Source organism: Prenolepis imparis, unplaced genomic scaffold, assembly GCF_030444845.1.
Source record: "Prenolepis imparis isolate NDT839.2.m4 unplaced genomic scaffold, iyPreImpa1.0 SCAF_5, whole genome shotgun sequence".
Lineage (NCBI taxonomy): Eukaryota > Metazoa > Arthropoda > Insecta > Hymenoptera > Formicidae > Prenolepis > Prenolepis imparis.
In genome coordinates, this window is record NW_028141163.1 from 9693897 (window position 1) to 9721646 (window position 27750).

Consider the following 27750-nt stretch of genomic DNA (forward strand, 5'->3'; position numbering starts at 1 on the left):
ATGGTACCAAAAGATTCTATAATCTATGTACTATTAAAATGTATAATCGATGAATTTTTGGCTCGTCTTAAAATATTGGAAATCGATACTTTTTACCGCTAACCTTATGCGACGCAAACTTATTTTAAGTATATCAAGTTAAAAAATTTGTACGCTGGTGTCTGCTTGGTACCAAATGATTCTGTAATTAATGTACTATTAAAACGTATAATCGATGAATTTTTGGCTCGTCTCAAAATATTAGAAATCGATACTTTTTTACCGCTGACCCTATGCGACGCAACATTATTTTAAATATATCAATTTAAAAAATTTGTACGCTGGTGTCTGTTTGGTACCAAATGATTCTGTAATTAATGTACTATTAAAACGTATAATCGATGAATTTTTGGCTCGTCCTAAAATATTGGAAATCGATACTTTTTACCGCTGCCCTATGCGACGCAAACTTATTTTAAGTATATCAAGTTAAAAAATTTGTACGCTGGTGTCTGCTTGGTACCAAATGATTCTGTAATTAATGTACTATTAAAATGTATAATCGATGAATTTTTGGCTCGTCTTAAAATATTGGAAATCGATACTTTTTTGACGCGGACCCTTTGCGACGCATCCTTAATTTAAGTTTATCGTATTAAAAAATTTGTACGCTGGTGTCTGCATGGTACCAAAAGATTCTGTAATTAATGTACTATTAAAATGTATAATCGATGAATTTTTGGCTCGTCTTAAAATATTAGAAATCGATACTTTTTTACCGCTGACCCTATGCGACGCATCCTTAATTTATGTATAGCAAATGAAAAAGTTTGTACGCTGTTGTCTGCTTGGTACCAAATGATTCTGTAATCAATGTACTATTAAAATGTATAATCGATGAATTTTTGGCTCGTCTTAAAATATTAGAAATTGATACTTTTTTGACGCGGACCCTGTGCGACGCATCCTTATTTTATGTTTATTGTATTAAAAAATTTGTACGCTGGTGTCTGCATGGTACCAAAAGATTCTGTAATCAATGTACTATTAAAATGTATAATCGATGAATTTTTGGCTCGTCTTAAAATATTAGAAATTGATACTTTTTTGACGCGGACCCTGTGCGACGCATCCTTATTTTATGTTTATCAATTTAAAAAATTTGTACGCTGGTGTCTGTTTGGTATCAAATGATTCTGTAATAAATGTACTATTAAAATGTTTAATCCGCGGACCCCATACGGCGCGGATTCATTTTACGTAAATTATATTTAAAATATAGTACGCTGGTATGCTTATGGTACCAAAATAATCTGCTACCAATACACTATTGAAATATATATACAATTAATCTTTGGCTTTTTCTAAAACATTGAAAACTAAACATTTTAAGCCGCGGACCCCATATGGCGCACATTTATATTACGCATATTGTATCAAAAAGTTTGTAGGCTGGTATGCTGATGGTACCATCATAATGTGTAGACAATGTACTGTTAAAACATATGAAAGATTAATTTTTGGCGCGTTTTAAAATATTGAAAATTAAAATTATTAAGCCGCGGATTTCAAACGGCGCATAATTATATTACGTATATTATACGAAAAAGTTTGTAGGCTGGTTTGCTGATGGTAGGTTAATATGAAAATGTTGTTAGGCTTGTATTTGTATGATATATAAATAATCTAAATACAATATAGTATTGAAATATGCAAACGATAAATTTTTTGCACGTCTTTAAATATTAAAATTTGACACTATAACGAAAAACAGCTGATCACTGTTAAAAAATATTAATCGATTTTAAAGTATATACTATAACATTATATACTATAACATTTTATTTAAAACATATTATTACTTTAATTTTTATAACATAATATTATATTAAAATTTAATTAGCAAATTAATGTTTGTATCTTTAATCAACTGATGTATGTCAAAAATATTATTAAACCGTTAATTTGCTATGTAAATTGTAAAATAATAATATGTTAAATGTATTAAAATAGTAATATGTTGTAAATAATACATTATAATACTTTATTTTCGACGAATATTTTTTGACAAAAAATAGTTGATAACTGTCAAAAATATTAACCGAGTTTAAAGTAGCTAATTTCTATCAAAAAATGTTAATAAATCTTTTCGTCAATAAAATCATAATTAATCTCGACGTTGTGATAATATCGATTATCAAAAGATCTTTAAAAAAATTCTATTTTTTGTTTGCACTTTTTGTTTTAGATTTAATTACTAAATTTTTATGCATTGCATAATCAATTAATATATATATATTTTCTTTATACTTTGATTGCAATGCATGCATAAAAATATGTGAATTAATTATGCAATGCATAAAAATTCATCAATTAAATCTTTAACACAGAACAAAAGAATAGAATTTTTTAATAGAAACTTTCGATCAAAATATCTGCGCTTCTATTAGATTCGCGCGTCTGTACACATCCACCACGCTACACGTCTCGTGCGAGACTTATCGCAAAACTCTGAGCAGCCGTGTCGCCAAGCACACCCCACACATCCACCATGCTGCGCGTCTCGCGCGAGACTGACTCTTCGCTCTTCGAATGTGAGACTGACGATCTGACGATCAGTTCCGCGCGAGACGCGCAGCGTGATGGACGTGTGGGTTGTGCTTGGCGACACGGTAGCTCAGAGGCTTGCGATCAGTCTCGCGCGAGACGTATAGCGTGATAAATGTGTACAAATACACGAATCTAATGGAAGCGAATATCTTGATCTAAAGTTTTTTGTAGAAATTTCTATTTTTCTTGTTCTCTCTTTTAAAGATTTGAATAATGAATTTTTATGCATTGCATAATTAATTCACATATTTTTATGCATGAATTGCAATCAAAGCATAAAGAAAATATATAATTAATTATGCAATGCATAAAAATTTAGTATTTAAATCTAAAACGGAAAATGCGAACAAAAAAATAGAATTTTCTAAAAGAATCTTTTAATAATCGAGATAATCACAACATCGAAACTATAATTACGATTTTATTGACGAAAAGATTTATTAATATTTTTTGATAAAAATTAGCTACTTTAAACTCGGTTTATATTTTTTACAGTTATCAGCTGATATCAGCTGATATCTGTCAAAAAATATTAATCGAAAATAAAGTATTATAACATATTATTTACAACATATTACTATTTTAATTTTTATAACATATTATTACTTTAAAATTTAATTAGTAAATTAACGCTTTAGTAATTTTTTTTATAGAAATCAGCTGATTAAGGCGTCAATTTGTTAATTAAATTTTTAAATAATAATATGTTTTAACAATTAAAATAATTTATTTTAAATAATATGTTATGGTACTTTAAACTCGATTAATATTTTTTGACAGTTATCAGTTGATTCTGTCAAAAAAACATTATTATTTTAATAATATTATTTTTTTAAATATAAAATTAAAGAATGGCGCGCGCTACGCGCGCGCTTTATTGTTCTAGTAAATTAAATTCAGAGACAAAATTCTCTCTGTAAAATATTATTCTTTTATTATTTTGTAACATATTTTCATTTTAAAATTTAATTAGCAAATTAACGCTTTAATCATCTGATTTCTGTCAAAAAATATTAATCAAGTTTAAACAAACTTTATATATAAATTTCTTTCTTTTTTATATAAAATCGAGGAATGGCGTAGCGCGCGCTTGTGTTGTTTTAGTTTTTTTTTAAAAAAGACATTAAGTCGATTTTCGCAAGTATTTTGTTGCTTATTTTCCGCGAAAATATTAATCAAGTTTAAAGTATTATAACATATTATTTAAAACATATTATTATTTTATTTTATTTTATTTTAGACTAACTGTCAAACTAACTGTCAGCTAACTGCTAACCTTCGCGATTACAGCCTTTCGATGCTACGAATGTGACACAACGCAAATCGACAGAGAGCCAATCAGCATTGCGGAAAAGAGGCAATACACTTCGAGACTTTCGAGATGACTTCGATACATTCGAGTGGACTGCGATACATTCGAGAATCGACTTAACATGCTTTTTTTAAAGAAAGGATGCATATTAAATGTACCTATATTAAACAAAAGAATTTGTACGCTGGTATCTGCTTGGTACCAAAATGTTCTGCACACAATGTATTATCGAAATATACAAGAAATTAATTTTTAGCTCGTCTTAAAATATTTAATATCTTAATCAAAAATGTAAGTTAAAATTTATTTTGAAATAGCAATTCAATAGATTTCGTGCTGCCAACCTACGTAAAGCATTAGAATGATAGTGTGTTGACAAATTTTGTGGTCAAATGATAAGTACTATACTTGAAAAGACACCTAACAGAAAGTTATCCATGGAGACTGAGACAATTTTTGATCTTTAAGTTGAGAGCTTTCTAAGTTGGTGGCGCTACAAGAATATTTTTGAAATCTCGTAAAAGCTGAAATCTGATCTAAAAATCAACAAGAATAACGATGTTCTGCAACAACATAATAAATTATTCATTTTTAATCCATCTCATTGTTAAACAGCATCATACTTTTATGTTATTTGCACTCCTTTAGAGAGAGAACTTTTAGATATTTTTTATAATACTATATAATATAATACATAGAGAATATGTTAAGTAGAATAAAAGCAGAACAATAATTAGATAAATTAAATATAACTTTAATGTAAGTAAAATAGAATAAAATGACTTCGATATGTTCAAGTAAGAGATTTGGTGTTTATTTGGTTTTAATTAATATTTTTTATTTCTAGAATGCAGAACTTTTCTTAGAACTCTTGTAGAACTCTCTCTATAAATCTCTTAAATTTGTACAATTATTGATAAGGAAAATGTCGTAGGACAAAGTAATGTTGCGTGAAGTTGGCATATCAGTTTGTTCTTGGACATTTTCTTTGGTTTAATCACCAGAACTATTTGTTTAAATTACCAAGATCACTCTAGAACTATTGAAAATAAAGCCAGAACTCTCAATTATTTATGTATATTTATAATCTTTTACAAAATGATATGCTAGCTTCACGCACACATTATCTATCTTTACAAAATGTATCATTTATTTAAACTGTTCTTTTCTTTATATATTATTATATAATTAATATTATTTTAACGATTACAATATTATATTAACGATATTTATAACAATTAAATTGTAAATTTAATATTTTAAATTAAGTTTACTTTAAATGAATCGATGATAATATTTGACTATCTATTTACAATTTTAAAGTTTGCAAGTGATCATATGATTGTGATCAACGAATATTCTCAATCATTTGTAACATCAAAATTTATGACATCTTAACATTAAAATATACTATTTTTTTACAGTTTGTAATGTATTTTACTAAGAAAGAATTGGTGAATTTGGTACATTTTGTATGTTATATTAATATCGTAATATATACCTATATTACTTTGACGAGTTGAATTGCCCTGCAGAACAAAACCAGAGAAATGTCAGATTTAAACTCGTTACCTCTAGATCCGTATTTTCAATGACGTTGATAGATTCTCCATAATCTTCTTACGTCGAGAGTTAGCCACAATCACATGCTCGATGTTAGTAATTAATTTGGAACAGGGAGCAACGTAAGAGAATCGTGAAAGCAGTTAAACCGATCGCCAGCTTTGCTTTCGTATGACGAATCCATCCGAAAATGTTTCGTTCTCGAAATAAATATGCTCATACACTGTATATATTACAATAATAAAGATATCAGTATTTTATCTTTGTGATAATTTTGTGTAAAATTAACATTATTTAAATTTTAAAACTATATAACTATATCTGCGATAAAACATATATATATATCTTTTAAATTTATAAAAATCGATTTACTTATAACTGGAAATTTCTATACTATATAAAAGATAAATAAAACAATATATAATGGTAAAGTTTATTTTACAAACACATTACAGAAGACACAATTTATTAATCATATTTAATATAATAATATTATTGTAATTTACATATAAAATCTTTTATTTTTATAGACAGAATTATCGACTTTCTCATTCAGAACTTCTATTATTTTAAAAAGAATCTTTTCACGTTGATATAAAATTACATTATTTTAATATTTGTTTGTGATATCTGTTGCTATATATAAGATTTATATTATATAACAAAGATTAAAAAATACAATATTCTATTAGAGAGAGAATGTAATATAAAGCAAACTTACGTTTATGGATCATTGTGATTATTTTTGGGTTTCGAGAGTGTTCATATATTCATATCCACTGCAGGACATACTAAAATGAAAATAGAAAATTATAGTGAGATTAACACGTGACTGACGAGGAGTTGATATTTTATACGACTTACCCCACTTTCTCAGCGAATATAGAAGAGTATTTTTCGAACAGGAATAGAGCGACTTAGTCATCCCGAATTTCTGTAGCAATATCGAAAAGCTTTGATCTGTGTGTTTTGTGGTAATTTTTAGACGATGAATCAACTTTTGTGTCATCGTCAACCGTGAGCCCTAATACATTAATCGATGAATTAACATTTTATAAAAGAAGTAAAATAGCACTTTATTTTTAATGGTAAAAAACAGAGAATTAGTAAAGAGTATTAAAAATCGTCTTTTATCACTAATTATTATAATGCAAAAGTATTCTATATTTAAATAGAGATCATATTGCAATTTTGACAAGCGCAAAAATAATACAGTAATTTTATACGTGATCGAAGAGCATGCACGTTTTATGTGAACTCGATGTTATATTATATTTAACAGAATTATATGCAAATTACGATCAAAATTGTAAATTATGTATTAGCGCATATGACAGCTCGATTTACATCTTAAAAGCGGAGCAAATCATATTGTTTATAGTCGCAAAACTATTTTCAGAACCCGTTGTTATACGACAGACAAGTTAGAATTAGCCAATGACCTGAATTCTGAACAATTCACGCGTTATTTTAATAATCATAAAAATTCAAAATCGTAAATGTTATATAAATAATTTTTTAATAATAATAATTAATAATAATTAAGAAGTAATTTCTAATAACCAAAGTTTGTAATAAATTCAAACATAAAATATGGGTAAAATAATGTCAAAATGAAGCATATAATCGCATTCAATTTCAATTTTCTTCTCCGTAAATACAGTCGCATACACTTCATAATAAATTTAGCACAGCGTCATTAGTAAGAAATTTCTTCCAGTCAAAAAGCCACCTGTTTTGCCCTCTTCCTAAATCTTGAACGAATGTGCTCTATAATTATAGAACGATATGCATATGACAGGTGCGGAATTGCAAGCGAAACAGCTGAAAATTATATTATAATATGAAAAGGGGACGCGATATTAATATATAAATTACGACAAACGATCATGCTTTGCATGAGTTTTAATATGCACCAATATTCAGACAAAAATATTACGTATAGATATACACACAACATTTTTATATAATTTATCAAAACTTGAAACTGTTAAAAATAATTTAAATAAATATTTTTTAGCTTGATGTAAAAGCATAGATATATAAATATTATATTTCTGAATACAATAAGTCTTTCAAAATTCATAATACTAGCAAAAGTATTAAAAGAATGCAATTATATCTCTGTTCATAACAGATTATTAAGTGGCAATTATTAAAGTGTATACTGTATACATTTCACATTAATAGAATTTACCAAACAATCCAAAGATTAGTTTTGCATATAAATAGTTAGCACATGGTCAGAAAGTCAAGATCTTTCGATATAGTGCATAGAAATTTAACTGAACAAGAGTCGGAAGAAGTTAAATTTAGAAAATTAGGGCAGCGCATTAATACGACGGCTTGGAAATCATTGGTAGTTTTCTTCAAGTAAAATTATAAATTTAAGAATTACACTTGTCGCATGTTGTTTTTCTTGTATGTTATTATACGAATTTGTTAGTTAATGCGGACTAATAAATATATCCATATTATAAATATAAGATTTGTATAAACTAATAGATTTATTGCAACATTGAAACATTAATTTAATATTAAAACTTAAATATTTTAATTAAAATAAAAATTTATTTCAATCAAGAATATTTAATCTCCGAAATGTATGCCTATAATGCTTATAAAAAACGTCCAACGCCAAAATATCTGCAAGTACTGATTTTCGTAAAGGTTGCGTATTCAGTTTCCACGAGATATTTTGTCGAATGGGATTATTTTCTCTTATTTGATCACTATACTACTGGTCTCTTTCTTCGTAAACAGAATAAACGATATGACCCAATTAATCTGTATCAAAAGCTGAATATCTCATTGCTGCGGCAAACAGCGAAAGCAATTTATTATTCTGAAAGCAAGTTTTAGCAAAAAATAAGAATATGTACAAATATCGAAAGTGAATTCATAAATTAATCTAAACATTATTCTATATGATTGAACAATGATATTAAGAAAAAGAAATGAGATAGAAAAGAAATATTAACTCTTGGAGGACCGCGTGAAAAATACTTACGTAAAGGACTATGGGGGGTAACTAGGGGACCCCAGTAGAACTTTAATTGTGTACAATCAATAAATCTAAAAATATATATCCTAGGGTTTTTGGAGTCAAAATAAAGAGAATATAAAAGAAGAATCTCTTTAAACTCAACAAACTTGCACGCGCGAAAAAATCTGTATGTATATATATAATATAATTATACTTTACAATAAAAGAATAATAATAATAATTACTTAAATATCGTGTATCGGAAGTTGAAGGGAAATTTAAGGAAAACGGAGAGATTTCGGAGGAAGAAAAAACGAAGATGTGTCTAACTACGCTTGAAAGAGATCGGCAGGAAAGAGGGGCAGATGAGAGAGCTATTTTCGCATTTGGTCTGACGATGTACTACCTCTTCTCTTTGACACCTGGAATTCTCCACCAGAGCGAGCTACGCATTCAAAAAGGGGGAGGGGGTGATGAAGAGTGTAGAAGACGATGAGAAGAACATGCAGAGAAGGGGCCAATCTCAAATTACTTGGTGAGCTCCGGGCTAGGCCGACCAAATATCTTTGCTCACCATCGCCTGACGACCTTTTATAGACACTCGTGGTAGTGGGGCAAAGTGGGAGGTTGAGGAAATTGTGTGAAAACTGACAATCCGACGGAAAAAGAAGAAGCACCCGGAACGATGGAGCACGATCTTGCTCCGGCCGACACTGGAGAACGGAACGGATGAGTTTTGATGAAACGAAGAAGGGTTGGAGGGGCCTTAAAAAAGTCTGTCTCTCACCTTCGCTCTGTCGAATATTGATTGCATTTCTCGCAGCAGATATTGTAAAAATAGACTAAATAATATTGGCAATATCATAACATTATGAACAAAGATCTAGAAGCGTTAAAACTGTATGTCTAGGAAAATAATTCACAGTTATTTGCTGGAAACAAACTTTTTATTGTTGTAATTGCCCCTTATTTTGTTAAATTTTATTAAATTTATTAAATTTATATATATTATTAAATTTATTTTTACAAATTCAAATTTAAATATGTTCTGATAATAGGAAGGATTCCACTGCCAATTTTACACCCACTTTTAAAAAATGCATCAAAATATCCATAATAGTTATAATATGTTTCACTACAAAATTATTCACCAATGAATCTTTTCAAAAACAATTTTATGTTGTTGTGACATGTGTTAGTAACACTGTTTGATAGTTCGACCTTTTTCCATCACGCATCACTCCTACACTATACTACTTGTGAGTGGATAGAGTCTCTGAATGAGTCGGCAGCTCGTTTCATCGATAGACGAACTGCGAGCATCCTACTCGACCCTGCATCTCTTTTCAAGTACACTATACTAAATCGGTTCGGACTGGTTACGACGCAGTTGCATCTACATGTTCACGAGTTCTGGACAAACAATCCCCTTTGGGAATCACAGGCCGTTCGATTTAATTCCGGCAACGCCAGATGCGTTACGATGTAAAATATATAATTCAGAGGATTATAGTGAAAATCGAGCATCTTTTATAGATCAATCAAATAATTATGTTTAAAACACATCTCTATTTTTCTGTTACGATACGTAATAACATACATTTTTATCTTAAAAAAATATATATATGTATATACGTATATACAAGAGAGAAAAAAAGTTTAGCATTCAAATTTTAATTTAAAAATTTTTTTATGTGAGTAAAAAAGAAAAGCGCCAGAATAAATCGTACATTTGAGGATACTTGAAAATTTATGGATTGTATCTATTTTTTGATAATAAAAATAAAAGGAGAAAAACGCGAATCTTAAATTTTTTGTCACATCCGCCTAGATCCGTCTAGTTAATATTTAATTTGGATTATATTAGTTATTTTCCTTTTATTATACATAACTTTGATTATAATTAATTGTTATACAATTTAATCAACAAATTAATTTAAAACATCTAAGTAATTATCACCCCTATTTATCATCTCTATTTTAATAAACTTAATATTTACGAAAATCAAGAAATGCGATATTTTCTAATCTTGGAAAATAATTTAGGAAATACAGAAGAACAAATTTCTTGGTGAATTTTCTCTCACGCATAATAAAATCATTAGAAAAACGACACCCTCCACTCAGCATCTCCTTCACCGTAGTCGGCCAAACCTAAGTCGATTTGGCAACTGCTTTTCGTGGGCGTCTAGCGTCTTGCTTGGTGGTTTCCCCTCGATGATGATGAAGACAACAAGAACAACGGCAATGACGAACTCCTTTGCTGTTCCTGGTGGGGATTTAGCATCAGCGCGCCTGCGTTGATCATCATTTTGACGAAGCAATGAAGCGGCCGGCGTGCCATACGAACGACGACGGGTCGCGCACTACGAGTAGGGCGCTGGTCGGCTCCGAAACCCCGAAGAGAAGAAGAAGAAGAGCGCGGAAGAAAGTGGAAGCGGACTCGCCAACAACTGAGGCCGAGGCAACTTGACTTAGCCAGTGGCGAACAGAAGGAGATTTTTACAGGTGGAGAGGGTACTCGAATTTGAAGAATACGCGAGAGAAGACTCGAGTACCACAGTACGAAAGGAATCAGATCCATTGTTGAAGACAAGCAGAGAAGACAGAGCGAAGAGAAGATGTCGGCTTCAGCGGTTGCCAAGACTTCCAAGTACACGTACCGTTCTATGGGCGGTGCGGGTACTGCCGATGTTAGCATCGAATATAGCGCCGACCTGAGCGCTCTCAGCAGACTCGAGGTAGGTCCTGCGAAAAAAAAGAACGTCTTTAATATGTCCTTCGATAGGAGAGAACGACAGTTAAAAGAAAAAGTCTGCTTCTTTAATCATTACTAAAATACTTGAATAACAATTATTTAATTATATTCCAAATAATTAAAAATGAGAAGTTATAATTAATAAAGTTTATATAGCTTGTGTTATACCATCTTCAAAGTATCACCTAAAATTAGTTATCGAAAAGACCGCATTATTAAGAATTTAATCAAACAAAAAATAATTTCGTATATAAAATTAAAATATTTAGATAATCGATAAAAACTTGTATTAAATAAAAAATTCTGATAAAACAAATTTTAACATATTATTATTAAGTTATGAGAGAGAAAGATAGTTTTTTTTATTTTATAAAAATTTTTATGCATTCGATATTGTTGAAAATTTATCTAACGTCCAAAGAAATTGGATAATTATACTTTTTTGAAAAGTGCGAAAAAGATTGTACTTTAAAATAAGATCGAACAAATCAACAAAATTATATCTTCCAAGCCATTCGATGAATATCGATTAAGGCAACGACTACATATAACGACGGCAAGTGAAAGAGGACTACGCATGGACCGACGTTCTCCAGCACTTCCTGAGTAGACGCACAATGATCGATTAACTGTTAGATTTTAATGAAGATGAGGCCTGTTAGAAGTTTTCATCGAAACAAAACCATCCAGAGATACAGTGATTCGCACGTGAACAATGAGGAACAGTGACCAATCGCGAAAGTAGTGAACCGCGAAAGTTCAGTGACCATAAGGGATGTTAGTGCCAACCCGACGAGAAAGCAAAGTGTACGACCGTTCTGTAGCTATCGGATTGCTCGTGTACGAAAATAGTCGGCGAAATATCGGTCTGAAATGACGATCGTGCCAAGGCGCCAGATCGATACCTTGCTTCGAGATACCGTTCGACGAAATTCCTTGGTGATCCTTTGGATCTTTCCGGATTTTGCTCCTTTAATGCTCATATCAAGAGAAGTATGAGGGAGCGTACAGCCGTCTCCACATGACCAAGTAAGATCATTTCTTCATCTCTCTTGCAACTAGTGATGTCTGACTGTTTATCCCGGCGTAATCTAAACGTCAGCATACGCCTTTCTTGAAATAATCCAGACGAGCGGCTCGAAGACGCGGCTGAGCAGACGTCGCGATGTCGTTCTCTCCTTCTTCCGAGGACGAATCTATTCGGCGGAGGCCGTCTTTCCGAAATACCGAGCCTCCGCTCTTGGATATTTTCGTCGAGCGATTACGTAAAGCGTCGACCCTCTATAACGGGCGTTGTGATACCCTCTAATCCTCATTGCCTCTCTTTTCAGGACAAAATCCGTCTACTGCAGGATGACCTGGAGTCTGAGAGGGAGCTGCGTCAGAGGGTGAGTTTCATTAATGTCTTTAGAGTAGCCTAACACACTCTTGGCTTCTTAATACGTTGAGCGTAATGGCAATTGAATCTGCCATGATATTTGATACCGTATCTTTCGAGAAATATCAAGATTATATAAAAATAAAATGTTTTTCTAACATTAGATATATATATATATCAAAGAAAAAATTTATTAAACATTAATGATTGATTAGTCATTTGGTTCAATTTTATTTTCTGAAAAATGAGGGAGACTTTGCTAAAGTATCGAGATAGCCACTGTAACTTTACTTGAGAACTGATGGCGCACGCTTAATGTATTAAGCAATTATTTCATCATAATTAAAATTTGTTAAAAAGTAATCTTTGTTGTTTGTCACACAGAGAGCAATTTGCTCTTCTGGTTACATCATGCATATTCTACAATAAGTATGATTAAAGAGATAAAAAAAGGATGCAAGGTCACTTTGATGATTTAAGTCTACTCTCATTGAACGAGAGAATTGACGAAGATTATATTAATAAATCCCCCATTTTTGTGAAAATTTCTATTTTTCACTATCTATAAACACTAAGATTCACGAAATAATATTAAAGATATCTGCTGCTGAAGAGCGTCACGTTCTAAGAGAATTCAAACTTTGAGTTCTGTCTAAACAGAATTACAGTTCTTTGACAATGTGCTCGTTATCAGGTGTCATTAGTTAAGAGATGGAGATGGAAATGAACTGATGACGCTTAATTCGTTGTAGAGTTGGGGGCAGAGGGGGGGGGGGGGGAGCACTAGGTCGAAATGTCCAGCTCTTGAGTTGCATCTATTTTTAGGAACGCGAAACTCTTCGGGATCGTTCTCGCATTCCTGCGCTGTATCTAACACTGCTTGCCTACTTTTATAAACATTATCATATAACCTTCTCAGAAATTTAAGCGATTCATAAATATCGGCATAAGAAGATTTATACAATATTTTTTTAAATGCTTCTTTTTATCTATATAAAAAAAAAATATAAATATCTTGTTTTTTAAGATTAGAATTAATCTCTCTATTTCTAAAAGGAAATTCTTTTTCATTCGAGAAATTGGTTTTTTCATGAAATTTTGTAAAAATTCCATACGTGTCTGACGGAATTGCATACAACGAGAACAGAAATTTCATTCCTCAGTGATAACATTTGCACAGTTACGTGAGTGTAACAAAACGGGTATTCCGCTTTCAAACAAAGAATCAAATTTTACAAAAAGTTCTCAGATTTCGTCGTTCAAATTCCACAAAAATCGAATTCCTATGTAACGAACGCCGTAATACGTGACTTGAACGACTGCCAAAAATTTTCTTCGTGCTTCGAGGCTATAAAATCCAAAAATTAGAGTGACGGTTAACATAATATACGCTCTTTCATAATACTTTACGCATTACGTTTAGATATACGCAAAATGCGTATATTACATTTAGAAATTGCAAATGCCTTGAAACAAATATGTGAAAGTTAACGATAATTTAATTAAATTTTTTATTTAAGTATATTATACGTGGTTATATATAATATAAAATAATTTAATTTACTTGAAATATCAGAGATAATAATATATATACCTAACTCTAATAAAAAAGTTTAGCGAAACAAAAAATTTAATTTGTATACCTATAATATTTAAATTGCATTGTCAATAATAGTAATTTTTCTATTAATGTTTATTCTCTCTATTTTTAAATAACTTATTATTAATTAAAATATTAATCACATACATAAAATGTAAAATATATACATTAATTAAAAAAATTATTATAATAATTTCATGTTTCAACCGATCATAAAAGCGATGTCGTGATTTTATTTTTTCGCAATAAACGCCTCGTTTGTAACATGAATAAAGTTCCCGATTTAGAAACGTCGCGCGTTCGAAAATAGATTGTTCTATTTATGATGTAAAGAAATTTGACGTCAAGCTACCGCTAAAGATATTCTAGCAGAATATACATCAGTGCACAATTTTTTTATTAAAATAATAATAGTTATTTGGAACTTGTTTTTGAAGAATTAATCTCGCACACGTCAACTTATATAAAGTCCAGACAACATAAAACACGATATTTTTTAAATTTAAAAGAATATTTTTCTCATTAAATAATTTATTTTATTTCGAAGAATAATTATTGCTATTTTTTGTCATCGATTTTAATTTAAATTGCTTAGGCTATTCACTTTTTGCCTCTGAATCAAAAATTGTTAAATTTTTCTTTATATATTTTTATAATATTGCAGATCGAACGCGAGCGCGCTGACTTAAGCGTGCAAGTCATCCAGCTATCCGAACGTCTCGAAGAGGCTGAGGGTGGCGCCGAATCTCAAGTAAGTATTTACATCTCTCTCATAGAAATAATTCTTCCTTTAGTCTATACTTATAAATTGTTTATTAAAAAATTAAAACTAAATAATTTGTTTAAATTACTCGCAATTTTTCTTACGTAGTTCGAGATCAACAGGAAAAGGGACACGGAATTGGCCAAGCTGCGCAAATTACTCGAAGATGTCCATCTCGAGAGCGAGGAGACCGCACATCTCTTGCGCAAAAAACATCAGGAAGTCGTCGTCGACTTCCAAGATCAGATTGATCAGCTTTCGAAAGCACGTGCCAGGTTAGTAACTGAAACCGTGATTGTAATTAATGGATTTCTTCCCAACTGAAATCTATAATGCATTAAAAGCTAGTACAATAAGAGAGTTTGTTCGAGACACTTTTATTTTTTTGTATTACTATCTGTCCCAGTTTCCACTTGGATATTTCGAACGATTTTTTGATATCTCCACTAGAAAATCGAAATTTGACAAGACTGACAAAGACCAGAATTCCGTACATTTCAGAAAGTGTAAAGGCACTTGTATATTCGTGATCGCAAAGCAACCGCAGTGTAAACGTTTGCTAATCTCTCCTTTGAATGTACATAAGCGCGTTGCTCGAAAACTTCAATAAACAGGTCGAAACTGGCCGGAAATTCGGCGCGTAGCAAATAGCAATTCTGTGAAGAAACGTCACGCGATATTTGGGAAAAGACAAGACGTTAAAAGGGAGGAAGCCTTATGAGTCATGATGTCACGTAGGTAATTATAGAGCGACTTGTCACAAACGAGAATGACTTTATGTAAGAAAATTTGTGTGAATTATATCAGTCTCACTGGCCATAATCCAAGCCGAGAAACGACTCGCAACTGAAATACATGAAGATTTGGTAGCTCGACTCTTCTGAACATAATCATGTGTTCGAGACGCCGATTATACAAGAACATTGATATTTTATTAGACTGCTAATTATTCGTTTTTATTTCGTTTTTGACAGAAAATGGAATAATCAAATAAAAACAAATCTTCTTTCAGACAATTACTGAAATGCGAAACTTAATTTTACAGATGATGCTCATTCAGATAATAAATCATAAATTTACAAAGTGTATTCTCAAATATTATTAATTACTTATATATAACTATATAGTTATTACATTTAAAAAAAGAAAACTATGATAGAGAGAGAGAGAGAGAGAGAGAGAGAGAGAGAGAGAGAGAGAGATCGACATTTTTTTTATGTATTCAAATTTGCACATTATATATATAATGTTTGAAACATACTAATATTTACAACTTTACCTCATAACTGAGATTTATAATAAAATGTACATAATTATACATAGTTACATATTTGGAGATTTATTATAAGAAAATTCTAAAAGAAAGAGTTCTCATACTGCGCTTACAATACTTATGTCATTGTGTCAGAAAAAACGTATGCAGATTTCTAAAGAAAATTATCTCAAAATAGGTGACATATTATCGCTAAAAATAATAACTTCAACAACGCAGCTGTTATATAGTTTCAGCCATCCAACCACGCAAGTAATGTCAAATATAATCGTCCGGTTACATTTTATAGGTAGTGTGATTTCACTGCCGATTATAAATCGTGATCATTACCTACACATTTATGAAGTTGGCAAAAGTTTCGAATATCGTAAATATAGAAAAACTAATTTAACACATTTATTTTTATTACATATATTTTTCGCGATAATCTTGCGTAACAATTTTCGATGATTTTATTCATCAGTATCCATCGTTGCAATTCATTGTTTGTCCATGAATTTCAAGATGAATTTCAAGATCTCAGATTTAAAATGGACTCAATCATGTGTCACAAGTATAGCACCACACAAAAAAAATGTTATACATATTTGTGGAACATGAAGTACAAAGGGTGCATTATGTGGGTCTCGGTGTAAAATTGCACTTAGTTCTTTCTCTCTTTTTTTTTTGGTGTGAAAATATAATGTCTTTCTCTATCACACGTTTCTCTTTCTCTCTCTGTCTTCTCTTTGCTTGCATGGTTACTTGGCTTATGACTATTTTTAACCGTGCGAGTCGCGCGGCAATCCGCAACCCCAACGTTGGCGCGCCATATTAGTACACGCGACTGGCTCAAATCCCCACTATCCCCAAGAATCGGCTAACTGATACCTTATACCCTCTTTACACGTGTAGGTGTACAGGTTTAATATTGCCTAAATTTTTTTTTTAATGTCCAAAATAATAAAATCGCGCGTGCGATGTTTATCGTGCATCATACACATAAGAAATAATAATTGTATCATACATCGTTTTATTGATATACTATAGATTATCTATCTTTTTAAATCTTTTTTTTTTCATTGTCTAATATTACTATAACACGTTTTATATATTTTATAAATTATTTTTGAGAAATAATTAAAGAAGAAGAATGCCAAATATATATTTAACGCTTGCTTCATGCGAAATATTATTTCATATCATCTCAGAAATACATATATATTTACATATATAATATGGCACGCCGTTTTGCTATTTATTAATAAGATTTTTTAATCTAAAATAAAAATTTAATAATAGATTTAAATTGAAGTAGATAGTTTTTCGAAACTATTTTCATTATGTCATAACATAATAAAAATGAATTCAAATTATGTCTTGACATAAAATTAATTCAAAATACACAGAGAAAGATACAGCCTACGTGAATTATTTTTATGTCAAGACATAATTTTAATTCATTTTTATTATGTCATGAGATAATATTAATGTATTTTTGTTATGTCGTAACATAATAATTGCAGGAATATAAATTATGTAAGCTATCATAGTAATTCAATGAATTAAAATTGTATTACGTCATAATAAAAATTTACGAATTAAAATTATTTCACGACTTAATGAAATTTCGATGAATAAAAATTATGCTACGACATAATGAAAATTGAAAATTAGAATTACGTGCTACTGTCATTTTAATCCTAGATTTCATATTAAATTTTAAATCAAAAGAAATTTTCATTATGTCAAGACATACACTCCTCACAATAATTAAGAGATCATAATTTTAATTCCCGAATTTCCATTATGTACATAATTTTAATTCCGTAATTTTTATTATGTACATAATTTTAATTCCTAAATTGTTATGTTATAACATAAAATAAATTCAAAATTAATATTTTATCTAGACATAATTTTAATTCTACGTTTTTAATTATATGATAGCTTAATAATAATTCGATGAATTATAAATATGTCTAGATATAATAATAATTTTTTTTTTCAGTATCAATTTAATTTAGTAGAATTTTTATGATGATATTAAATAGCAAAATGGCACCACATATCATATATATAATAATATCTTGTGCTTAATATAAGCAGATTTGCTATTTATATTTTTATTTGTTTTATACGGAAAGTTCACCAAAATAATTTTGTTTTATATAAATATTGAATATTTAAATTGGCCTTTAAATTTAATTTATTGCTCTTTATCTAATTTTTTACGATTTTTTTATGTATACTAAAAAAATATACGAGATATATAAATAACAAAGAAGAAATATTTTTTTATGAAACTATTTACATATTTTTAATCAGACATTTAATCTATCTTGTTAGTTTAATTAAAAATATTAAAGTAGCTTCTCAAAATCGTTACAATACTATAAATGTTACAATATGTTAACTGAGAAAGAGAGGAGAGAAAGAGAGAGAATTAATTTCTTTTACTAATTAAATTGATTTACAATAATTTCAAATTTTGAAAAGAACTTTTTTATGATTTTAAAAGGTGCTATTCGTAAAGCTAAATTTTTTTTCTGTTATTTCTTTTTAAGTTAAATGCGATTTAAGAAAATTAAATTTGACAAGTATATAAAAGTATTATTTTAAATAGTAAAATTCCAAATAAAATTTTTTAGCAAAGCCATTGTATGATTTCAGGGCTGACAAAGAAAAATCTAAATTCCAGCAAGAGGTGTATGAACTTCTCGCTCAGCTTGACAATGTTACTAAGGAAAAAGTGCTGTCGATTAAAACAGTTGAGAAACTTGAAATACATGTATCTGAACTGAACGTTAAGATTGAAGAATTAAACCGTACGATTGTTGACATTACTAGTCACAAAACTCGGCTATCTCAAGAGAATATCGAATTGGTTAAAGAGGTGCAAGATCTCAAGGTAAAACATACTATAGCTTAATAATGAAGAAAGTGATTATATTTTTCAATTTACTATACAAATTATGAATTACTTGGTTAAAATTTTAGGTAAACATCGAAAACATTGCGTACTTGAAAACGCAAATTGTGGGTCAACTCGAGGATGCTCGTCGTCGCCTTGAAGATGAAGAACGCCGTCGTTCATTGGTCGAGGCTTCGTTGCACCAGGTATGATTTAACATTTATAATTAATTTCGATTCTTTTAAAAATAGCAACACATTAATATCTATTGATACTAACAATATATGTATAATATTTAAATATGTGTATGTATATACACAAACTCACAATTAATATTAATGTTAACAATATTTTAAATTATATTTATATGTGTATAAATTTTGTCAATTTAAAAAATTTGTATCTTTTTTATGAGATAAGACTGCTTTTACTATTGTTACAATACACTATTGTGACAATACACGTGATGTACAATTATTACTGTAAATGAATAGGTTGAGGTGGAATTGGAGTCTGTCCGCGTCCAGCTGGAGGAAGAATCTGAGGCGCGTTTGGACATTGAACGTCAATTAGTCAGGGCTAGTGGAGAAGTCTCAGTGTGGAGATCGAAATACGAGACCGAAGCTAATGCTCGTGCTGAAGAGGTGATTAATTAATATTTGTCGCGCAATAATTATGTCAACCTATAATAATCAATTTAAATATTTACGCGCATTAATCATTTTCACCTTTCTTTTATAATAGACTCGGTGATCTAATAAACTTTTCACGCAATTTTATACAGGTAGAAGAACTTCGTCGCAAATATTCCGCTCGCATCCAAGAACAGGAAGAACAAATTGAGACCTTGCTTGTGAAGATTAATAATCTAGAGAAACAGAAATTGCGCTTGCAATCCGAAGTGGAAGTTCTGATCATCGATTTAGAGAAGGTAAAATTCTCTTTCGAAATTCACTATTAATCCTTTTTCTGAAAAAAAAAAATATTTTAATTATTACATCTTTCAAAAGAATTTCTTATATTTTTATAATTCTTTTTTGTCAAGGCCAATGGAACTGCTCGTGAACTTCAGAAGCGTGTCGAACATCTCGAAAAAGTCAATATAGAATTAAAAACTCGTTTGGATGAATCTCTCGCCTTATACGAACAAAGCCAGCGCGATCTCCGCAACAAACAACAAGAATTGCAACGCGTGAACGCCGAACTCGACAAGACCCGCGAATTGAAAGATCAATTGGTCCGTGAAAATAAGAAACTTGGAGGTGATTGTCATCATTTTCTTACTTATAAATTACAGCAATAATAATTAATGCATATTTTTATAATACTGTTCTATTAAACAAGCAGGGGGTTTTACACCCTAAAATAATTCTTAACAAAACTCAAGTTTCTCTTTATACAGTTAATAATTTTTTTATTCAAATTGTTTTAATTGGATGAATGAATAGAAAATCATTTAAAGATTTAAGTTATACAAAGCTTCTTCAATTGTTATATAACGTATTAATCTTTTATAGATGATCTTAACGACGCTAAGAATCAGTTGGCTGACATGAATCGTAGACTCCACGAACTGGAACTAGAACTTCGCCGATTGGAGAACGAACGCGAAGAATTGGCTGCCGCTTACAAGGAAGCTGAAGCAGTGAGTGATTATTTAATATGGCAAAATACAATAATAGCTAACAAAAATTTATTTCAAAGAAAACATAAGCAAAAAAAGATATTCAAGAACTATATTAAGACAAACTTAAATTCAATATAGGGCCGCAAAATTGAGGAGCAACGTTCTCAGAGATTGTCAGCCGAATTGAGCCAATTACGCCACGAATGTGAACGTCGCATTGCCGAAAAGGATGAAGAAATTGAAATTATTCGGTAAGTTTTTGAAAATTAATTTTATCCGTTTTGACTTTTGTTTCATATAATTTTTTATAAATGTATTAATATTAATTTATTTAATATGTAGTTTTAACAATTTGTAATTCATTTTTCTCTTTTTTTTCTCTCTTACTTATTAATTTCTTATTTTAATATCAATATTATTGAATTTTTTCTAGTTAAAATTATATAATACATACTTAAAAAAAAAAGAAACTAATCCTTATTTTTTAAAATAAGATTTACATTATTCCAACCTGGGATTAAGAAATAAAGAACCATTCTTAAAAATTTTGAAATACCAATTGCAATTATGTTTATATGAAAAAAACTGTTATATTTAACCAAATTTATTTAAATTTTTAATCAAAATTTATATTAATTGTTTTCTTGGCATTCCAAGTATATATTTATTGTACACGGATATAATCAATAATGCAAATTGCAAGAGGATATTGTCGCGAAATATAAGATATAAATATTAACCATATTATTTTAGGCTGTGATGTCAATTAATTTTATTTTTAATCGACTATCATTCGTTTGAATGGTACTATATTATTAGCATACATAATAACAGCTAAATTTATCAGTGATTGAGTCACACAATTAATCATTACATATGTATATATACATATATGTATATGTGTATGTGTATGTATATGTAATTTCTCATTTGACCTCTAACTATTTATTCATATTTGACAAAGTTGAAAAGTGACATCGGTATTAATTATGTTCTTCAGTTTTGGCGATGCTTACTATTTAGGCATTTTGCCAATTTTTGAAAAATCGTACTATTGGCCATTCACTACAAATACTATAAAAATTATTTTATGTCAATATTTAAAAAAATTTATAATCTGTTTTATTATATTAATTGTAAAATTAAATTACAAGTTTAATATTAATTGCAATAGGTGGGTACTTTATGAATATTTTATACATTGTTTACGCTTTATAAAAGTGAAATGACATGAAAAATAATAATCAAAATTTTTGGAAGATGTTGATTACTATTATTAAATAAAATGAGAATATTATAAAGATATAAATAAGAATTTTAATATTAATGAGGACACATACGATGATAACTTATACAATGGAACGACACTATTAATAAATATAGTAAATCTAATTAGTCATGCTCCAATTATTATTGAGAGATGCTGATTGGTTGTCCTCGATGTGTCAATCGCAATGAAAACTATAAAGATACTACCTAACCATCGGCCCAATTTTTGTCGACGATCCTGTTACAAGAGTGACAGCAGCATCTGTAGATCTGTCCACAGAAATCACGGAAATCGGAAAATCAGAAATTTAAAAATTGAAAACAAATATAATTAAACTAAAAAAAGAAAACGTAACACACTATCTAAATAATTCTATAGACCATTTTTCATATTTCTCTCGTCACAGATAAATTATTTGTATTAAAAAATAAAGTGAACAGTGTGTGTTTAAAGCTTTTATATCAAAAATGACGGGTTATATACCACCGATTCATATGCCACTTGAATCAAAGTGGCGACATTATCCGACGTACATCTATGATAGAAATTACAGTTATGGTATGAATTACTATCAGCCAATGATCGATTACATAGATACCAAGCAACGCATTCCGAGATCAACTTTGTCAAAATTTGAAACAAGAATAGAGTTACCCGAATTACCCTGGTCTGATGGTAGTGCCTTATGGGAAGACAAAAGGGTGCAACCCTATACAAAAGACAATCTCATTAAATACGCGATCAACGCCGAAGACGAGGCCAGAGATCACCTGTCTCGCTTTAAGGTACGATAGTGCAATAGAACAAAAGAAGAAATACTACTGGTAAATTTTCGTGAAAAGTAACTTTGAGGAAATACGAGGTGATCCGTTTTCCGAGTGCCGTGCGACTCGGTGACTATTTGACCTTTTCGATTTCTAAATCTGGTACCGCGGAAGAGGCTGCCTCGTTTCGAGTGATCAAAGACATGCGCCCGGATACCGTGCATGCGTAATTCGTGTCATCATTGACGTTTTCTCGTTTTGTAAATTTATTGTTGTCTGTTCTTTATGGTGGAAATATCGGGCGCAACAATGCGACAATTAATTTAATTTTAATAAAAGTAAAATGTGAGGAATTCTATATTTTAAATAAATTTAAAATTATACAAATTTACTTGTTTACGCGATATTAAACTATTTATAATTTTATCAAAGTCGATTGTATTTTTAATTCTTACATCAATTATACATATATAATTTCTCTATTATTACTAATTAAATAAATATATAAGTATCAAGTGTGGCCAATAATATTTTTTGAAATAATATAGCGTCTTTTTAATTTTCGTATTTATAAAACACAATTGTCTAGATTGTTCCTCTCTCTTAAGAAATTCTAGTACATTGTTATATTAAAGTGAATTACATCACCCACACGATGCAATACATGTTTTGGCTTTGCTAATATTTGGCGGTTGAACATGTTATCTTCTCTAAGAAATGATCACTTATATATTTTCGTCGAACGACAGGCGTATCTCTACATTTTTTTTAGAACATAAATTGAAAATTCATCTGTCTTTCAACACAAATCATATTCAGAAATATTATTTAAAGAGACTAGAGAATGCATTTTCTAGGTCGATATTTTACGGACGAAACTTTTCCAAACAACTCGTTCGGAAAACTTTTATTTGTTCAAGGAATTTAGCTACTAATAAAATTATCGCGAAAGAGAGATGCTGCCGAACGGTTTCTTGGCACTCTATTATTTGGTCTATTCCTCGTGGTCCTCGTCAAGTCCGGAAACGGTCTGCCAAGTCGCGCAGTAAAAAATCCATCTCGTGTCTCTCCCGGACGAAAGGGACCCTAGGTGCCGATGCATTCGGATGCATTGGCAGTCGCTCTTGAGTCTTTAAAGAGAGTCGGTCGGCGAGTGGCGTGAATCACTTTCGCATTCCGGACCGCCTCGGCTAAGTTTAGGCGTAAATGCGCGCGTGCACGACGGAAAACGGTGGCGCCCGATAGATGCTCGTGTAAAAACGGGCAACGTGCCGCAGGACGTACAAAATTGATGCTGACTGTCTATCTGCCTGACGTGCCCGAAGATAGCAAATCGTTCGGACTTCAGCCTGGCCAAGACCGTGTACGCCAGTCGCGTAACCAAGGATATTCTACCGCGCACGGGACAGAACCTGAAGAGACTACCGACTATGTTCAATGTTCATGTGGGTTCATTCGTCAGCTCTCGCGCTCGTAGCGAGACCAAGCAGATTCAGCAGGAGACAACGAGCAATGTCAAGCTGCAAGCATTGAAGGATGTTCAGAGGATGACCGAAGGACGGGACGTACTGGAGCACGGTAAAAGTCTGCGGGGAAAATCCGCGAGAGCGATAGGATTCCAGCTGGTGACAGAGACCCTGAAGAACCTGTCCAAGAGCCAAGAACTGGACGATATTCGAAAGTTCCAAAGAGAGACTGTGCTCTTGGACGATAAAGCGCATATTGATAGATTGATAAACGAGAGGACCAAGGCTCTGATCGACGAGGATAAGCTGACGCAACCACTTAATAGGCTTAGCAAAGAGTTGCGTGGATTTGAGCAGAAGTCCAGCAGTTATTTTCTAGATAAGAGGTACCGAGATCGGGCAAGGCTTTTAAATAAATGTCGAGGATGCGAGTATTATGTTAAGCGTGCTAGATAGGTAAGAGTTGTGTCTTGATCGAGTTCTCGAAGAAAGTAGCGCAGAGAAATAAAAAAATCTTAATTTTTAGGAAGATAGAAAACTCTTATAAATGCGTAAAATATTAAAATAAACGATTTCGATAAAGCATTTCGTTTTATGTCTAGCGAAGATTGATTACTTTTATATGACTCCTTATATTTTGATATTCCTCTTGTTTTATACAATTATATATATTTTCAATATTAATATTAATTTTCAAAAACAGGAGAATATTCCGAATAAAATAAAAGTAGTTATTTTATTTTTAATTCTCTGATTCTCTTAAATGATCATGCAAAAATAAAGCAACCGAAAATTAAATCTCAGGATGGATAAGGTAAATTGACGAAAATAATAAAAAAAATAAAAAGTAGGAGAAAATATTTAGGATAATTAAAAATAAAAATAATTATATCGAAAAATTCCTAGTGCAGTAGAAGAATTAAAAAATTTACAATTAAAAACATTTTTATCAAGATCAATCTTTTGTTTAAATCACAAATTGAAATTTAGAGGATAACAAAATTATTTGAGATGTTTACATCAAATGAAATTAATTAGCAAACAGACCAGCATTGAAATCGAGCAGCTGAACGCCCGTGTAGTCGAGGCCGAAACGAAATTGAAGACCGAGGTCCAACGCGTGAAAAAGAAGTTTCACATCCAGATCACCGAGCTCGAATTGTCCCTGGATGTCGCCAACAAGAATAACATTGATCTGCAAAAGACCATCAAGAAGCAATCTCTCACTCTGACTGTAATATCAACATTTATATTTGCCAACGCGTCTAAAATATTGGCGATCGTATTACGTTGGATCATGTCGTTTTTCAGGAATTACAAGCTCATTACGATGAAGTACAACGCCAATTGCAAGTGACCCTGGACCAGCTGGGCATCAGTCAACGCCGCCTCCAATCATTGACAGCCGAGCTTGAGGAAGTTCGCGGTAATTATGAATCTGTAAGTGTATGAAATGATTTATATTTGCTGAATTTGATGTGTTGATTCTTCTGAAAAAGATTAATTATATTACAATGTGTTCGAAACGTTTAGTTTATCCTCTGGATAAGCAAAGGTACGACGAACGAACATGACTTACGTGAGGATTATATAACGGCGTTGTATAAAGCGAGAACTTGTTCTGTCAAAAGGCTCTACGTGCGAAGAGAACCGTCGAGCAGCAATACGAGGAATCGGTTAGCCGCATCAATGAGCTGACCACGATCAACGTAAATATTGCTTCATTAAAGGCTAAACTCGAGCAAGAACTGTCTACTTTGGCCGGAGATTACGAAGAAGTCACCAAGGAATTGAGAGTCAGCGATGAGAGATATCAGAGAGTGCAAAACGAGTTCAAGCATACTGTCGAGATTCTCCATGAGGAACAGGAACGTATCGTCAAGATCGAGGCTATCAAGAAATCCCTGGAGATCGAAGTGAAGAATTTGTCCGTGAGATTGGAAGAGGTTGAGGCCAACGCTATTGTTGGAGGCAAGCGCATCATCAGCAAGCTTGAAGCCAGGGTGAGAAGATTACAAACACTTTCTCCGAATTTAAAATCTTTTGAAATATATAATTCAATTTTATATTTTGTTGGTGTGTAAACTCTAAGCTTGCAATGTGTCGATTATTAATAAAAGAATGTCTTTCTTTTTCTATAACTCCCGTAGATTCGTGATCTGGAGTTGGAGCTGGACGAGGAGAAACGCCGACACACCGAGACTGTGAAGATCCTGCGCAAGAAGGAACGCAACATCAAGGAAGTGATGATCCAAGTCGAGGAGGACTCGAAGAATATTGCCTTGCTACAAGAATCGTTCGATAAGGTCAGTCAGAAGGTCAGCATCTACAAAAGGCAGCTGCAGGAGCAGGAAGGCATGTCCCAGCAGAGTGTCACCAGGGTTCGTCGATTCCAAAGAGAGCTCGAGGCTGCAGAGGATCGTGCCGACACCGCAGAGAGCAACTTGTGCCTGATCCGTGCCAAACACCGCAGTTTTGTTACCACCTCAACTGTGCCCGGTTCCCAGGTATACCTTGTCCAGGAGACGAGGCAGGACCTGTCTTAAATCATCAGCATCACCAACATCTTTACCACTTTGAATGTCGCGTCTTTATAAATGTACGTATAATATACAAAGACACTATTTAATGATTATAGAATAATTCAATTTTTTAGTAATTCGTAATTAATTAATCTTATAATTGAAAAATGGGATTCATTGGCGACTGCATGAAATAAATAGACAATGAAATTACATTTTTCAATTATTTTTAACTGAAATAAAAATTTCATTCTATGCTTACTTTCGACAGGCACCTTGAACACGCCATGACGAAAAAAAAGGACAAAGACGCGATCAACAATCATCATAAGAGCTGAATTTTCACGGCGTGTTATTTTTGGGGGATAAAAAATGGAGCAACCAGAACATACGCATAAATATACATATAAAATGTGAGTGCAGTTATCGTTATATAACGACCCGTCATAAATTCGAAATTGCTTTGTTAACGAAATGCGCGATACGTCGCAACGAAAACGTTAAAGTAAAGGGAAAAATTAACGCTCACTATTTAAGGGATCTGCGCAAAGCATGAAAAACGTCAAAGTCGAGAATCGATGATGTATCGTTCAACGATACAACAATAAATAACAAAGCTTAACAAAATCTTCTCGTCCCAATTATGTAAGTATAATCGAGCGTAAGGGCAGAGAAAAAACCGGATAAGAAACATGAGAAAAGAGCAATGGCAATTTATGCCATTTCTATTCGCGCGTGTCGCACAATTGTACTTAAATATATATAACTTTAAAAATCTCTCTATTCTATTACTACATATAGATAGGTAACTATTACCCATATACACAACTCTCACTGTACAACATACCAATAACCTGTGTCAACATTAATTTAATAAATAAAGTGAAACGCGTACGTACGAACACGTTTTATGTGTTTCATTTCCTATACTTCTAATAAACATTATCCTAAAAAATTTTATCAGCAAAGCTTACTTTGATATAATC

General features: G+C 31.4%; 2 protein-coding genes and 1 long non-coding RNA gene across 4 annotated transcripts; 2 read left to right on the plus strand and 1 right to left on the minus strand.

Annotated features, from left to right (window-relative positions):
- Positions 1 to 6015: 6015 nt before the first annotated feature.
- Positions 6016 to 10043, minus strand: LOC145936130 (uncharacterized). Of its 2 annotated transcripts, none has more exons than XR_014425328.1 (3): positions 8475 to 10043; positions 6329 to 6488; positions 6016 to 6255 (listed from the first exon to the last, which is right to left on the minus strand). It is a non-coding gene; the product is annotated as an uncharacterized LOC145936130 (long non-coding RNA). The 2 variants fall into 2 exon arrangements; XR_014425329.1 differs by lacking the exon at positions 8475 to 10043 and adding an exon at positions 7197 to 7394.
- Positions 10044 to 10782: 739 nt separating this feature from the next.
- LOC145936809 (paramyosin, long form) lies at positions 10783 to 27666 on the plus strand. The gene is made up of 16 exons (XM_083039394.1): positions 10783 to 11191; positions 12540 to 12596; positions 14851 to 14937; positions 15058 to 15224; positions 18875 to 19112; positions 19202 to 19321; positions 19610 to 19759; positions 19900 to 20046; positions 20161 to 20377; positions 20633 to 20760; positions 20881 to 20993; positions 25281 to 25476; positions 25554 to 25682; positions 25874 to 26245; positions 26393 to 26841; positions 27036 to 27666. Exons 1-15 carry the CDS (start codon positions 11072 to 11074, stop codon positions 26786 to 26788), a joined length of 2637 nt encoding a protein of 878 aa, XP_082895520.1. The 5' UTR covers positions 10783 to 11071; the 3' UTR covers positions 26789 to 26841; positions 27036 to 27666.
- LOC145936810 (paramyosin, short form) lies at positions 21061 to 25274 on the plus strand. Its single transcript, XM_083039395.1, has 2 exons — positions 21061 to 22797; positions 24102 to 25274. Exons 1-2 carry the CDS (start codon positions 22480 to 22482, stop codon positions 24696 to 24698), a joined length of 915 nt encoding a protein of 304 aa, XP_082895521.1. The 5' UTR covers positions 21061 to 22479; the 3' UTR covers positions 24699 to 25274.
- Positions 27667 to 27750: the final 84 nt, after the last annotated feature.

Coding starts and splice junctions, on each gene's coding strand:
- LOC145936810 (XM_083039395.1), top strand. CDS start 22,480: ATGACGGGTTATATACCACCGATTCATATGCCACTTGAATCAAAGTGG. Junction 22,798..24,101: donor ATCACCTGTCTCGCTTTAAG/GTACGATAGTGC, acceptor ACGTGCCCGAAG/ATAGCAAATCGTTCGGACTT.
- LOC145936809 (XM_083039394.1), top strand. CDS start 11,072: ATGTCGGCTTCAGCGGTTGCCAAGACTTCCAAGTACACGTACCGTTCT. Junction 19,113..19,201: donor AAGAGGTGCAAGATCTCAAG/GTAAAACATACT, acceptor TTAAAATTTTAG/GTAAACATCGAAAACATTGC. Junction 19,760..19,899: donor CTAATGCTCGTGCTGAAGAG/GTGATTAATTAA, acceptor AATTTTATACAG/GTAGAAGAACTTCGTCGCAA.